The sequence below is a fragment of the Dromiciops gliroides genome, chromosome 1 (assembly GCF_019393635.1).
Source record: "Dromiciops gliroides isolate mDroGli1 chromosome 1, mDroGli1.pri, whole genome shotgun sequence".
Taxonomy (NCBI): Eukaryota; Metazoa; Chordata; class Mammalia; order Microbiotheria; family Microbiotheriidae; genus Dromiciops; species Dromiciops gliroides.
In genome coordinates this window covers 231,201,341-231,217,490 of record NC_057861.1, presented here as the reverse complement: position 1 = coordinate 231,217,490, position 16,150 = coordinate 231,201,341, and the positions used below count along the sequence as shown (strand labels likewise).

At 38.8% G+C, this 16,150-nt stretch overlaps 1 protein-coding gene across 1 annotated transcript in view; it reads right to left on the bottom strand.

Annotated features, from left to right (window-relative positions):
* MYOM1 (myomesin 1) overlaps window positions 1-16,150 on the bottom strand; it is a 188,538-nt gene that overhangs the window by 157,917 nt on the left and 14,471 nt on the right. Inside the window, 1 exon segment of the mRNA XM_043976239.1 lies at window positions 5,588-5,728. Coding sequence (XP_043832174.1) covers window positions 5,588-5,728 — 141 coding nt within the window.

Genomic DNA, 16,150 nt, shown 5'->3' with positions numbered 1-16,150 from the left:
AATAGCATCCTGTCAAAATGTTTTTGTTTGTTGGTTGATGGTTGTGGAAAAAGGAGAAAACAAAGTTCTACAAGAAGCACTGTCCCCATGGAATCTTCATTTTGCACATCTAGATCCCTACTGTTATGAACAATAGATCCCATTAAGTGGTCACATTATTTGAATTCACACTTACTATTTGAAGTCATAATTATTTGCATGTAAAATAAGTATAGTTTTTGTTCCAGCCCAATATGCACAGCAAATTCAAACAATACAACCATTTCACAGGATTTATTATTCATACGAATCATGATTGCCTCAAAATTATTTTTTAAAGTTATTTTTAGAATTTTTCTCAGTCTCTTTTCTCCAACTTCCTTGGGTGTTTCTTCTAGACAGGATGCAGCTAATTTTAGTTACACTAAAAATCCAGGGTTTCAGAATTTAGAGTTTCTTCAGCCCTATTATAGTGGATAAGGAACACACATCCCACTGCTTTCTTACCCCCTTCTGAGGAATGATTAGCGCTATGAACAGAGCACATGCAGATATTGTATTTGCATATTCTTGACATTTTATCTGTGAGAAAATAATGGTGTTTTGGGACTCCCCAGAGGTCCTGCTGAGCCTGGCCTCACCTTTCTTAAGGTCAGCTCAGAGTCAGGAAGTTACCTCATTCAAAACCACACCTACCTGAAAGCCTTGTTCCCACCAGGGGATGTGTTCTCTGAACTCTGACTTTAGCACATTCTACTCATGACCTGCTCTCAAATCCAGGGAACCAATAGATTTGAGTGATGCTAGCCAATTAGCTTTGAACAATGTGTATGGGCAGGCTCTGCTCCTGTCCTCAGCGAGCTTGCACAGACACTTGATCTCTTTTGGCGGGGAATTGGGTGAATGCAGATGCAGCTCTCTAGGGTTCCCCATTTTCTCTCTATTCCTCTCTTCTATTTCCTAGCTAGGTTTTACTATCCTATCTTTCAGAGCCATGTGTGCTCTCTTTACTAATATCTAATATACTTTAATAAATGCTTAATGCTCCCAAACTGGTGCAGGAGCCTCTAATTTCTAAGTAACAAATATATGATAAACCCCAGATAATTTTCCCTACACTTGGGACAGGAATAGGGAGACCACATATAGTTTTTCTTGCCACATATCCTATAAGGTAAGTAATGTATGCATATGTGGCTGAATGTTGAAGAGAAAGAACCAGATTTTTTTCTCTGTCCTAGAATCTAACAAACCCAAGTTGTGGCCTTGGTAGAATTCATCTCTTCTAAAATTCTAAGGATATACTTTTATGGATTTCCCCTTATCCCTCACCCAACTCTACAACTGATTCATTGAATCTCCTCAGGCAAGTCACTCAACAAGCAATCATGAAGTGCTTACATGTTCCAGGCACTTCATATCTCTCTCTACCTTAGTTGTCTCATCTGCAAAATGGGGGACTACATTCAACACTCCCTATGATCCTTTACAACTCTTACATTCTATTATTTTAATTTCTGCAGAAAATCAGACATACACAGAGACAGACAGAGACAGAGACAGAGAGACAGAAATGAAAGGAGAAAGAAGATGTCTCTAACAACCCAACCTACAGACAAACATTGTGGAAATTTGCCTGGTTTACTACTCTGGAGTCCTGTCTCAGTTTCCTTATCTGCAAAATGGAAATAATAATTGTACCTACTTTCCAGAGTTCTTGTGAAGATAAAATGGAATAATATTTGTGGTGCTTTGCAAACCTTAAAGCACTATATAAATACTACTTGTGGATATTATTGCTTTGTTGTTATTATACACTATAGGGGTTGTATGAATAGATACTTGTTTGATGTGTGTTAATAATTTTTTTTTTTTTGCAGGGCAATGGGGGTTAAGTGACTTGCCCAGGGTCACACAGCTAGTAAGTGTCAAATGTCTGAGGCCAGATTTGAACTCAGGTACTCCTGAATCCAGGGCCGGTGCTTTATCCACTGCACCACCTAGCCGCCCCCGATGTGTGTTAATAGTTAATAAGAATATGGGGCTGCTAGGTGGTGCAGTGGATAGGTCCTGGAGTCAGGAGGACCCGAGTTAAAATCTGGCCTCAGACACTTGATACTTACTAGCTGTCTGACCCTGGGCCAGTCACTTAATCCCAACTGCCTCACCAAAAAAAAAAAAAAAAAAAAAAAAAAAAAGAAAGAAAGAAAAAAAAAGTAAAATACTTGGGAGCTTTATTGTGAGACATTACACTGGATGCAATACAAATGTGGATAGCTTTAAAGAATGCTGCTGGGGCAGCTAGGTGGCACAGTAGATAAAACACTGGCCCTGGGTTCAGAAGGACCTGAGTTCAAATCCAACCTCAGACATTTGCCACTAGCTGTGTGACCCTCGGCAAGTCACTTAGCCCTCATTGCCCTCCCCAAAATAAAATAAAGATTGCTGCCCATTTGTAAAGGAAAAGAGAGAAAATGCCATGGAGGGCAAAAAAATCCAAGCTTTTTTTTGGGGGGGTGGCAGGGCAGTATGGAGGGGAAGTTAAAACACTATACATAACATATTAAATCTATATGTATTGGGGCAGCTAGGTGGCGCAGTAGATAGAGCACCGGCCCTGGAGTCAGGAGTACCTGAGTTCAAATCCGGCCTTAGACACCTAACACTAGCTGTGTGACCCTGGGCAAGTCACTTAACCTCAATTGCCTCACCAAAAAAAACACAAAAACTATATGTATTTAGCTTGTATGAAGTTCTATTAAATAGAAATATCTACTAAATTATTATAGTGAAAAGGCACAAGGAAGGCAGTAACATATTTAGAGTAAGAAATGTGACTGTTTACCCAAAAAGTTCACTTAAAAAAACGCAGATAGTTGAAGTAAAAAAGCTAAAAATAACATCCTACACAGAAGGAAGCAAAAGAAAGGATTTTATTTATTCTCCAAATTCCACCCCAGGCACAGTTCCATTAGACTGTGGAACACTTCAAAAAGCAAGTTCCCAGTCAGAACAGGAAAGAACAACACAGAACAGAAGTACAAATCAGAGATGTAAAGAGTTCCTGACTTTCATCCAGGCTCTGCTTTTCCATGACATTTCTTGATGTCATTTGGCCTGAGAGGATGACATTTGGTCAGCCACCTTAAGATCATGAATCATTGGCCCAGCAAAGAAAAACAAATAGGAAAGGACACAGAGGAGTCCTCTAGCCCTTGATCTAGGCTTAAGACACTACTGAAGTTCAAATGAAAATCACCACAAAAGTAATGAACTCTACACTGAGCTGGAAATTGATCTGTTTCTCCCATTTGTTGTTTGCCCTTATGAAATAAAAGGAAATAATTTGTTTTCCATCAAAACCCAAACCTTTGATGCTAAGGTTAAGTGATGTAGTGATTTTTTCCATGATAAAAGTCTACAAAACTATTAGCTCTTGTTTGCAGTGTCTCTTTTTTCTTCTTAATAAATATAATAATTAAACATCAGCCAACAAAGCAGTTTTCGGGATAACTAAATTGTGGTGGAGCATCTGATCCTTCCCATTCCCCTCATTTTATTTAGTTTTTTTACTTAAATATTCCTTTCTCCTACTCTATCTCTAGTAGTCAGACCAGTATCATCTCAAGCATGCTGTACTTCCAAGTTCTAAGGAATTCCATAGGGGAAATGTTTTTGTTTTGTTTTTTTAGTGAGGCAATTGGGGTTAAGTGACTTGCCCAGGGTCACACAGCTAGTAAGTGTTAGGTGTCTGAGGCCGGATTTGAACTCAGGTACTCCTGACTCCAGGGCCGGTGCTCCATCCACTGCGCCACCTAGCTGCCCCGGAAATGTTTTTTTAAAAAATGTTCTTCCATATAGAATCTTCCTGTCTTCTCAGATGACTAGTTTCATGGAAAGCTCTTTAAAGCCCCTTACATAAAAGCCTTCAAAAATGTTTTTTAAAAATGATTTTCTTGAATCTTGCTCCTGAGAAGAATGCCATGTCCACAATAGCTAGTCACCATAAAATGAGTAAACAAAAGACAAGAAGAGATTATACAAGTCATGAAAGAAAATAAGAACCCATTAATTAATTATGTACCCATTAATTATATGTTATATATAGTAATTATATAAGTTCAGGTTCATAGTACCTAGGGCCAGAAGGGATTTCAAAGACCATCTGGTATCAAGACCTCTTTTATAGATAAAGAAACTGAGGTTTAGGGAGATTAAGTGGCTGGTATCAGAGGTGAGTTTTGAACTGAGGTCCTCTGTCACTTTTCCACTATACCAAATTTCAGAAAGATTCCCCCACCTTTCCTATCCTCTCTTATAATCTTTCCTATTCCTTCCTTTTTTTTTTTTAAAGTGAGGCAATTGGGGTTAAGTGACTTGCCCAGGGTCACACAGCTAGTAAGTGTTAAGTGTCTGAGGCTGGATTTGAACTCAGGTCCTCCTGACTCCAGGGCAGGCGCCCTATCCACTGCGCCACCTAGCTGCCCCCTATTCCTTCTTATAAGCTCCAAAAGTACAAAAATAATGCAATTATTGCAAAGAGGGGTGGGGCAAGCAGAAGGAGGGAGAGGGTCTAGTGAACATGTGCAGTTTGCATGGTTCACACAATCTCCATGTGGAAGAGAATGGGAAGTCTTCAGGAAAGGGTAAAAAGTGTCATGAAATGGAAAGGCCCTGCTCCCCCATTTGGAGCATGAGTACACATTCCAGACTGGTTCTGGTCAGCCAGACACAAAGAGATGGACTTTTGCTTGGCTGTGGAACCAGAACTGGGATGCATTCAAAAGGCACCAACAAGCCAAAGTGAGGCTTTCACTATGGCCATTTCTTTCCTGGGGCTGCTGTTCAGCTCAAAGAGATATTCTGGAAGCTTCTAGTGTCAATGAGGAAGGGCATCAGGCTCTCCCCGCCAGAGGTCAATATGTGACCCACGAATAAGTGCCTCTGCTCTGTCCTGCTTTTAGGGGAAGGAGTTTGGAGACGGTTATGACGTTACGAGTTTCCAAAGATTAGGATGACCAGCCACCAGAGGTCCCCATGCTGAATTTGGTAGCCAGCCAGGCCTATCAAGGAGAGACCTTTGAGACACGGCCAAACAGTAGCTGAGACAGAGTCATTTGGCAGCTGTGTCGCATTTAGAGGTGAACTTGATGGGGTAAATACTGGGTAGAAACTTCTTTAGCTCTGGACCCACAAGAATGAAGGACTCTCTATAGGGACCAGGGTGTTTTTAGGAGAGTGTGCCCCCAGGGTGTGTGTGTGTGTGTGTGTGTGTGTGTGTGTGTGTGTGTGTGTGTGTGTGTGCGCGTGCGCGCGCGCAGTGTTTGTACTTCTGTTCTTGCCCTATCTTCATGGTAGGTATCCTTTTGTAAAGACTAATCAATGTTGATTCATGGAGTAGAACTAGAATGCTTATCACTGGCAATTGGCAGTCAAGGGCACATCAGAAAAGGGGAATGTGAGTAGGTGCAACGGAGAAGGCCATTCTAAGTGCTTCAGGAGCATCCCTGGAAACCTGAGGGGGTGATGTAACCAAGTTCATTCTGCAAGAATGAGTCCAGAATCTCACTACAATAATGATAATACCAAAAAGAGAAAGCGTACATACTGCCCTGAGAAGATAGGTACCACGTAGTCTTTTGGTTTGTTTTCTTTCTCCTCTCCAGAGATGAGGCTTTTTTTGGCCCTTTTTGTTTGGGGACTCAACTTGGAGGAATAATCTTCTATATTCAGGGCAGAATCTGTAAGTCTGCAATAAAACCCCTGAGGTTAGACTCTAACAATATGGAAAGATACATTCAGAACATACACACAAAAGGTGAGATTTAACTTGGAAAACATTTCATAGGACTTTGGATCCTGAATACTTTTCTTTCCAATCTGAAGCCCATTAAATGTGGGCACATACAGAAGGAACTGAAAATAATGTTTCCATGTGCATATAAAGAAAGGGGTTAGGCTACATTTTAAACCAAAAAGAGAATAACTTAGAAGAAGGTTTGAAGGTTAAAAAAAGGCCTTTTATAATGATTCCTTTTGCTTATTGCTCTCATAGTAGATGTTCAGTAATTTTTTTCTTTTTTAAATTCAATATTTTAATTTTCACCAATTACATGTAAATACAATTTAACATTCCTTTTTCAAATTTTGGGTTCCAAATTTTCTCCCTCCCTCCCCTTCCCCCTATTGAAGATTTTTCTCTTTTTAAGCAAAAGAGCCTATATCCGAGTCTTGATTGCATTTATTTGCATGACTTCAGGTCCCCTCATTATCCTAACCAGTAATACAGGGGTAGATGACTCAACAAAGAAATTAAATTAATATCACTTGAATGCTTTGAATATAGTAGACACTTTGGGAGAGACAAAGAATCCAGCACATTTGCTGCTCTTACTGAGCTCATCCTCTAATAGAACCCCTTGTTTCCTTCAAAACTCTGCTCAGGTGCCATCTTCTACGTGAAGCCTTTCTCTAATTCCCACAGGTCAGCTCCCATAAATGTATTTTGTGGGAGAGAATGGAACTTATCATGAAACATGTGGCATGGTACAGATAGAGTCAGTCTCAGAGTCAGGAAAACCTGGGTTCAAATCCTGCCTTTGACACATGCTGGTTGTATAGTCCTGGACAAGTCACTGAACCACTCTATGCTCTAGGCAACTCTGTAAAACTATATGTTAAGTTATGGAGCAGGTACCAATATGAATGGGTAAGAGGGAGTTTCCTCACTGGGAGGAAGGTCCCTGTACTGATGGGATCATAGATCCAGTACAAAAATTGTTTATTTTGTATCTATCTATCTAACTTTGTGCATAGTATTTCCTCTCGCAAATAGAATGGAAGTTTCTTAAGAGTAGAGAAAATGGGGCGGCTAGGTGGCGCAGTGGATAGAGCACCGGCCCTGGATTCAGGAGTACCTGAGTTCAAATCCGGCCTCAGACACTTAACACTTACTAGCTGTGTGACCCTGGGCAAGTCACTTAACCCCAATTTCCTCACTTAAAAAAAAAAAAAAAGAGTAGAGAAAATTTTGGTCTTTGTCTTCCTGGCACCTAAAACAGTACCTGGTATAAATTGATCATCTGCTCCAGAAATGTTGGTTAGTTTGGTTGACTGATGAAAGTAGGAACCGTATTGTGAAGGGTATTGACTGTAGTGTCTGGACATTAATTGTGTAGATATGGGGAACCAGTGAAGGTTTTTGAATAGGTGACTAATGTGTGAGAAACCAAAAGATGAATCTAGAAGTAGTAATAGAATGGATTTGGGCATGGAGATAAGGAGAAGATTGGAGGCAGCCCTCTTTGCATCTCTCAAGATGTCTATTACATAGAAGGCACTCAACTGATTTTTGCTGAATTGAATCAGTAGATTGTTGTTGTTTGTCCTTCATGCTCAAAGAGAAATAAAATGACACCATAATGTCAGGGTCAATGCACAGTGTGTCTGGCTGTGGCTGATTATACCAATAGGAACTTGGAAAACTCTACCACAGGTTGAGCACAAAAAGTCCATATGACTATTTTGGAGGGAGACGTCTCTAAATTTTCACATATCACATTTCTTTTGAGCTACTGCAATTTTGCTTTGCTCATAGAGCACAGCACCTTTTTTAGTGAATGGCTTCAGGTCCCCTCATTATCCTAACCAGTTAATTCAAGGGTAAATGACTTGACAAAGAAATTCCATTTAATTCAATTCTGTAGCTACAGTTATCAGCAAAGGAACGATTGCAATTTTCCAGGTGTGAACTAGTGAGAGCACATAATAAGGTAGTGGAAATAAGAATTTCCTTTTTTTTCTGTTACCGGAGACAGAAGACACTCAATGTTCCCCATTTGTTAACCCAAACATGGAAATCAGAATGTTTTTCCAGGCATTAAAGATCTTCAAAGTAGAATCTATATGACAAAGTTATTTCTAATAATGAAGATCTAAGAGAGTGTTTGCAGTACAAATAAAGAGGAGAGAACAGATATAATAGGAGCTTAGGGAAAAGGAAGAGTCAGAGGTAATATCACTCACGGGCGATTAAGTAAATGATGGTGCCATTAACAGATATTAAGAAATCAGGAGCAAAAGTAGACTTGGGGGAAAGATAATACAATATATTTTGGATATTTGAGTCTAGTACGAATAGCATACCCATCTGGAGGTGTCTAATAGGCAATAATCTTCCCAGTGTAAAATCTATAGTGACAACATGACACAGTAGATTGACGGTTGGGCTTTGAGTCAGACAGAGCTCATCTCTAATGGTTATTGGGTGTGCCCCTGGACAAGTCAAGTAACCCCTATTGATTGAAGCTTTTCTGGGGTTCAGTTCCTCATCACTAAAATGAGAGAGTTGGACTAGCTGTCCTTTAAGATACCTTCCGGGTCTAAAGCTATGATCCTATAATCTGCTGAGTCATGAGTTCCCTATGTTGAGGACATCACAGATACTTCACTTATTTGTGCACTCACAAATCTGAGCATGCGCTCTTCTTCTTAAAAAAAAAAGAAGCAGCAGCAGCAAATCCTTTGTTGGCTTCTTATTGAGGATGAAATAAAGTCCAAACTCATATTTGGGTAGTTCACAATCTGGTACCGCTCTAATTTTCCAGACTCATCTCTTCCACTATTTTCTTTCATGTACTGTTTGCTCTAACCAAGCTCAATTATTTACTATGCTTCTACTCTCCTGGCTCCTCATCTTTGTCTGTGTCATTTGCTAATCCTAGGATGCCAATTCCTCTCTGTATTCAGTCCTTGATCAAAATGTTCTCTTCTTCCTTGGGCCTCTTATAACATTTTGTTTGTACCACAGAACCTATTATATTTTATATTCCATTAAAACTATTTGTGGATATTTTCTGTTACACACACACACACACACACACACACACATACACGCAGGCAGATATTATAAGCTTTAGACAAGAAAGAATCATGTTTCATCATAAGCTTTCAATTCCTCCAGAACCTAGTACAGTGTTAGCAAGTATTTTTTTGGTGTGTGTGTGTGGGTTTTTTTTTCTGGAGCAGTGAGGGTTAAGTAACTTGCCCAGGGTCATACAGCTAGTGAGTGTCAAGTGTCTGAGGCTGAATTTGAACTCAGGTCTTCCTGAATCCAGGGCCCATGTTTTAACCACTGTGCCACCTAGCTGCTCCCAGCAAGTGTTTTTAAAAAGTGCTATTGCATTGGATGGCAAGTCTAATTTTAATGATTCATAACATTACAAAGATGTAAGAGATAGTATCATTTGTTTACACCTTGTACTTCCAGCATAGCAGTATATGTTTAGCACAGTGCTTGGTATATAGCAAGTGCTTTATCTATTCATCCAGCAATCTATCTCAATATCTCTTGTTCAGCATTTATAAAGTACTTAATGGTTTGCAAAGAATTTTACAAATATGATCTCATTTTATTCTCACAATAGTCCTGGAAGAAATTGTATCTATTTTACAGATGATAAAACTGAGACAGAGGTGTAGTGGGCTTGCCCAGGATCACACAGCTATTAAGTGTCTGAGGTTGGATTTGAACTCAGATTTTCTTGAACATTCTATCCACTGCACCACCTAGCTGCCTATCAAACTTGGTACCATCACATGGTGCTATCTAGAATATATGAATGATAAATCATGATCATGTTCTCAAAAATTTTTTCAAGCACTTGAATCCTAAAAAAGAAGAATTTTAAAGATTTCTTTTTTTTTTTTTTTTTTTTTTGGTGAGGCAATTGGGGTTAAGTGACTTGCCCAGGGTCACACAGCTAGTAAGTGTTAAGTGTCTAAGGCCAGATTTGAACTCAGGTACTCCTGACTCGAGGGCTGGTGCTCTATCCACTGCGCCACCTAGCTGCCCCAAAGATTTCTTTTAATAGGGAAAGTTTATTATCAGGAGACTTAAATGTTTATGCTTTCAGAGCATTCAAATCAGTTCTTTGGAAGCCCTATACCAAAAAATAAAACACCACACAACACAACTAAGAAAAGAGACTACAAGTTTCCAAAGAAACACATGAAAAACCTTGAAGTAAAGGACTTAAGATCTGAAGTTAAAGAACAATCAAGAAGAAAAATCTATTCAACCCAGTAGCCTTGAAGAACCTGCCATTTTGAAGACACTGACAGTTTTGTATGATACGGTACTGATTATTTTAAAGCAAACATGCAGAGTGATTCTATAACTGGTTCTAGTTTGCTAGCCACATGGTTAGGAGAAGACTTTTTCAACTAGCCAGAATATGGGGAACCTTCAAACAGGCAACAGGCACCAGAACCTCAGCCAATTTCTCTTTGATTGCATTCTCTCTTTGGCTCCTCTGTCTCGATGGATCTCTCATGTTGGGTTGATTCTTTCACAGCTAGTGAGAAACAATGAAGTAAAGGGAAAGGCCCAGGACTCTCCCTATCAAGGCTAATAAGTGGCAAATGAGAGATATGATCAAACTTTCAAGTTTGGATACCCTACTTTATCAAATACTAGGGAAATAATGCTCATATTTTCTTTTTGCATTTAAACAGATCCAGACTACTTGCTTTATTGCAAGATCCTTATGTATGTATTCCATAGGATACAGTGGGCCTGTGGGCTTAGGAATTCCAAGTAATCAACTCTTAGTGCTAAATTCCTTTTCTTGGCAATTTCACCATTTTTATGGGCTTATTCGACCTCATTTGATCTTTTCTATTATCTCTGAGCCTCAGTTTCCTCAGTTAAAATTGGGAAAAATAATAGCTCCTATCTCATAATATGGTTGTGAGGATCATACATACTGTACACAAACTCCTTTACCACAAACTTTAAAACATTATTTGTCACCTTTTATGTGAAGATAAAATCCTCTCATATCACAGACTATGTGGTTTGCCACAGTCTGTGGTCACTGTGGTAGTTTTGCCAGTGGCCACTGCATTTTCAGCATCTGAGTTGATTCTTCCTTCTCTTGTTTCATCCAGAAAGAGTGTAACAGAAAAGGTCAAAGCCCCTGTAGAGACTGCTTCAGATCTCCAAGAGGCCCTGGACTCGTGTGGGGAAGCTCAGTTACTCTGGGCTGCTGCTGGGCCAGAGGGAAGGTGCAGACTCCAGAGGGCCTGCAGCCCTGCAAAAATGGGCCTGACATTTTAACTGAGAGGCACTGGAAAACAACAGCCCTGCTCCTCCTGGACCTTCTGCTGAATCACTCAATTCATATCACATGAAAGGAAATGCATTCCTTCTCTGGGACATGGTTCACTTACCTAAGCAAGGCTGCAGTCACCCTCTGGGCTCCTCATATTATATCAACCTAAATCAAGCATGAATTTAATATACAAGAGGCAGCTGAAAAATAAGGTCATTTTTTTCTTGGTGGGGCAATTGGGGTTAAGTGACTTGCCCAAGGTCACACAGCTAGTGTAAAGTGTCTGAGGCTGGATTTGAACTCAGGTCCTCCTGAATCCAAGACCGGTGCTTTATCCACTGTGCCACCTGGCTGCCTCTAAGGTCATTTTTTGTGTACAAGGTGTAACGATTGGAATAACGCCACCTGCTGGATACTTACTGTAGAGGAGTTCTGCCCATGAAGCGAAGGTCTTTGAGGGCAAGACCAGGCATCAGGAAGTGACGCGGATGAGTGGGAGGAGGAAGGAAGAGACTGGCGCTCGGTCTCAGGCTCTTTTCCTCTGGACTCTGGTGGAGAAGGGAGCTAGAAATGTGCTCTCCCTTTAATAGATAGAAATCTAGGCCTTTTTCTCTCTCTTTACCAAATTCTTATTCTCCTTAATAAATGCTTAAAAGTCTAACTCTTGCTAAAGCTTATAATTTATTGGCAACCACTCATTAGATATTTTAGACAGTTTAGCTAGAATTTTAACCCTTAACAGATGGCTGACCACGAAGAGGAAAGCTAAACTTCAGTCTTCTGATCTTCTGGTTGGGTAAGAAATTTCCCCTCCCTCTCCCTTTAACTGCTAAGTACTGGTGTACTGGCTGTGTTTTCCTTTAAATTTTTTCGAATGGACCTTTTAAACTCCCTAATTACCCTATTTTTGATTTTAGTCTGTTTAACCAGACAAATGGGGGATAAGATCATGTTAATGCTTTGTTTTTGTGGATTTTCTATTTTTCTTTTTATTTTTGTTAAAAGAGCCAGCAACTTACTCACACAAGGAAATATCACTCCCTCTCCCAACCATGCTTTTTCAGAGAAACCTGAAGAGATTCCCGCAGCTTTTCCCAGTTCTAACACTAATTGTTGCTCTAATTTTGCATGCCTGGAGGCAATGACCCACCCTCTAGAAGCTTTTAATCCCCTAGCACCTGGAGGCAAAGTGGGGGAAGAGGAATCCAGGCCTGAGTTCAAAATCAAGTCTGATTCAAATTGCTCTGGTCCCTCCCCTCCTCTCCAGACCCCACCCTCTACTCCTCCTATGGCCAAGCCCATTGCTTCCCCTGCCTGGGAAGTCCAGAGATCTGATGCGCATGCTCAACTTTTTCTACCTGCATTTGCAGCTTCAGGCTCAGCCCTTCCCCGGCCTGGCTGTGCTTTTGAGACAATCTTAGAAAACTCTTTAAATTCCAGATATGCTTGTTTTGTTCATAATTTTGCTAACCTGCTTTTGTCTTTAATTAGTAATCTTATAAAGCATTTGTATGGTGAAAAGACTGACAGACAATATAAAGGGGTTAAAGAAGAAAAACTTAAACTGAATAAGAATGACAACCATCAACATAGTTCAAGACTCTGCTTCTTTTGCCATGGAAGGGTATATATTTTAGAGAAATGTAGAAGTAAGCAGCAAGGTATTGATGCGAGTGTTGGGGATTTTAGATATCGGAATCAAAGGTGTTCTGAATTCACTCAGAGTATTAATATCAGTTCAGAGGTTACATAGGATTTCTATGCTATTACATATACATTTTGAAATTAATGGTATGGGTTTATTTTCATAGAGATTTTCATGCTTTTGAGATTGTGTTTTATATTTAGTTTTTAAAACAAGGAGAATATTTGTAAAAGCTTTTTATAGTCATGTGATCAAGTTTATATTTTATAATACTCTTATTAATATTAAGTTCACATTCATTTAGACTTCCTTAGTTTGAATTTCATTGTCTTTTATTGTTCCATGTGTATTTTCTTCTATTCATTTGTCTATCTAATTTTGAAACATTGCAAGATGGTTTTGATTTTATTATACAATGTTAATTCTAGGAGTATTGTGCTCCCATATTCTGAGTTGTTTGTTTTTGTTATTTTTTCTCAACTGATTATTTGATCAAACTCTTTAAAGCATTTCCCTGGCAAATTGGTTGCCATGGCAAGTGTAAATTGATTCTAGAAGTATTATTTTTGATAAGCATATTCCAAAAAAAAAAAAAAAGAGGGGAACATTTGTAAAAGTTTTCTTTTTTCAAAAAAAAAAAGTTCTTTGAGATTCTGTTGTGCTTTAACTTGTATTTAAGTATGTTCTGATTTTTCACAAAAGTAATTGTATACTAAGTAAAAAAAAAGGGTATTATTTGAAATTGTTGCATAATTATATATTATATTTTGAGTCAAGATGTATTCACATTTTTTGCAATCATTTATTATCCTCAATTTTAAATCCATATGAGACTTGGATTATGGGAACTTATCATTTAAGACATTAATTGCCTTTATTCTGAGTTATCAGATGCCAGTTGGCCAAGATGCCATCCAATCACAAGAGGAATACATGCAAGAGCAGACACTGAACTGTCACATGAGGGGAGACATGCATGAAGTCAAGGTATGGCCGAGGGAACGGCTTTTGACAAATGTTGAGGTTGGATTCTCTTGGTTTAATATTTTATTCTCTTTTTCCCCACAATATTGTACAGATGGCTGGAAGTATTCATCCCACCCATCTCACTTCTACACCTGGCTTCTATGCTCCCTCCTATATGCCTGATGCCATGGACATCTTAATCCCATGCATCTGATTAAGTCTGACTCAGTTTCTTCCAATATGTTTGGTGGCATGGACATATATTCCATCCACCTATTTTAAGCCTGGCATACTGTATGGGCAGTACATATTGCTCAAGTGTGGGAATGCTCATATCCCATCATTTCTCTGTTCTTTTATGGTAACCCCCATAATTATCTCAGGTGTCATGATAAATAACAGTGTTGAATTTGGCCTTGACATCTGTTACTAATTATATTAGATTTTAAAATTTCTCATAATGGCATGAGGATAATTAGGCAGATGATGCAAAAAGTGATGAAACAAAGATAAAAATTACTTTTAATAATTAATATTGCAGCAATTGTCTTCTCAATTACCCTCCATAAGGGGGGGACTATAGTAATATTATAATTTTAAAGAATGTTTTAATTTTTGTTTTATTATATGTTTCATGTGTAACAACTAAGGTTCTGAATTCCCTTAAACATGTTTTTGAGAACTTTCATTGTTTGATTTGATTATTGACAAAGCTATTTTAAAGTTGTGTTAAGCTCAATGTTGTAGGAAATTTTCCTGGCTGATTACCAGCATCCACACATCAACCCCTGAAGACTTCCATTCCACGACTACACCTAGAGGACATCTGAGAAAAGACTTTCAGAGACTTTAAATGAACAGTTTTGATTTGTTGTTTTTGTTGTTTTTTTTCTCTTTCTGTTATAATATACACCATCTGTAACATGTATTCTCTGCAGAGGCCCTCCCTTTGCAAGACTAATGTCAAAGCGTCGGTTCATGAGGACAAAAAAAAAAATCGCCCCTCTGGACAAAACTTTCCTCTCTTCCTTTTCTATATTGTTGTTCAGCAATAGTTATCATATTGTTTTTACTGTTCCGTCAAGGAAACATTTTGTTTCTTGAGGAACAACAGGGGGGACTGTAACGATTGGAATAACGCCACCTGCTGGATACTTACTGTAGAGGAGTTCTGCCCATGAAGCGAAGGTCTTTGAGGGCAAGACCAGGCATCAGGAAGTGACGCGGATGAGTGGGAGGAGGAAGGAAGAGACTGGCGCTCGGTCTCAGGCTCTTTTCCTCTGGACTCTGGTGGAGAAGGGAGCTAGAAATGTGCTCTCCCTTTAATAGATAGAAATCTAGGCCTTTTTCTCTCTCTTTACCAAATTCTTATTCTCCTTAATAAATGCTTAAAAGTCTAACTCTTGCTAAAGCTTATAATTTATTGGCAACCACTCATTAGATATTTTAGACAGTTTAGCTAGAATTTTAACCCTTAACAAAGGAAACCCAAAATGCAAAGAATAATTGCCAATTAATTTTACAGAATGAAAAGAGTCCGTTGAGTCCTACCTTTCTTTTCCCAACAAAAAGGTCAAGAGACACATCAGGTTAGAGTGGGAGGAAAGGGTGAAAAGGGGGGTTGAGACCATCCTAATAATGTTCTTCCTGAATAAAGGAAGGATTTAGGTCTTTATGATCCTTCATGCAACTCAGTGGCTTTTAAGGAGGTTGTGTTGACTTTCTGTCCTCATTAGAGTTTCCTCTGGCCTCTCACTCTCCTGGCAGTGTCTCTGTTGAATCAGTGTATAAATTTCAGGAGTTACACAATTTCAACACTGATTAATTATGCAAAGAATTATAATAAAGCAAAAGCCTTCATAGAATCCACCTACAGTCTGCTAGAAAGGAGACTAATCTACTAGATTTATGATCCTCTAAAGTACATCTCCAAAGTCAATGGTTCTAGAAACCATCAGATTGACTAAGATGACAAGAAAGGAAAATGACAAATGCTAGAGGAGCTGTGGGAAAACCCAGACATTAATGCATGATTGGTGGAGCTGTGAACTGCTCCAACAATTCTTGAAGGTAATTTGGGACTATGCCCCCAAAACCATTAAACTCTACATACCTTTAGACTCAGAGATACTGATACAAGGTCTATACTCCAAAGAGGTCAAAAAGAAAGGAAAAAAATCCATACATATAGAAATTTTTATAGCAGCTCTTTTTGTGGTAGCTAAGAACTGGACACAATTAATGAGAGGATGCTCATTAATTGGAGAATGACTGAACAAATTGTAGTATATGAATATGATGGAATACTATTGTATTGTAAAAAATGATAAAGGGGATAGTTTCAGAAAAACCTAGGAAGACTTTGTATAAACAGATGCATAGTGAAGTGAGAAAAACTAGGAGAATAATTAATATAATAACAGCAATATTGTAAAGAAAATCAACT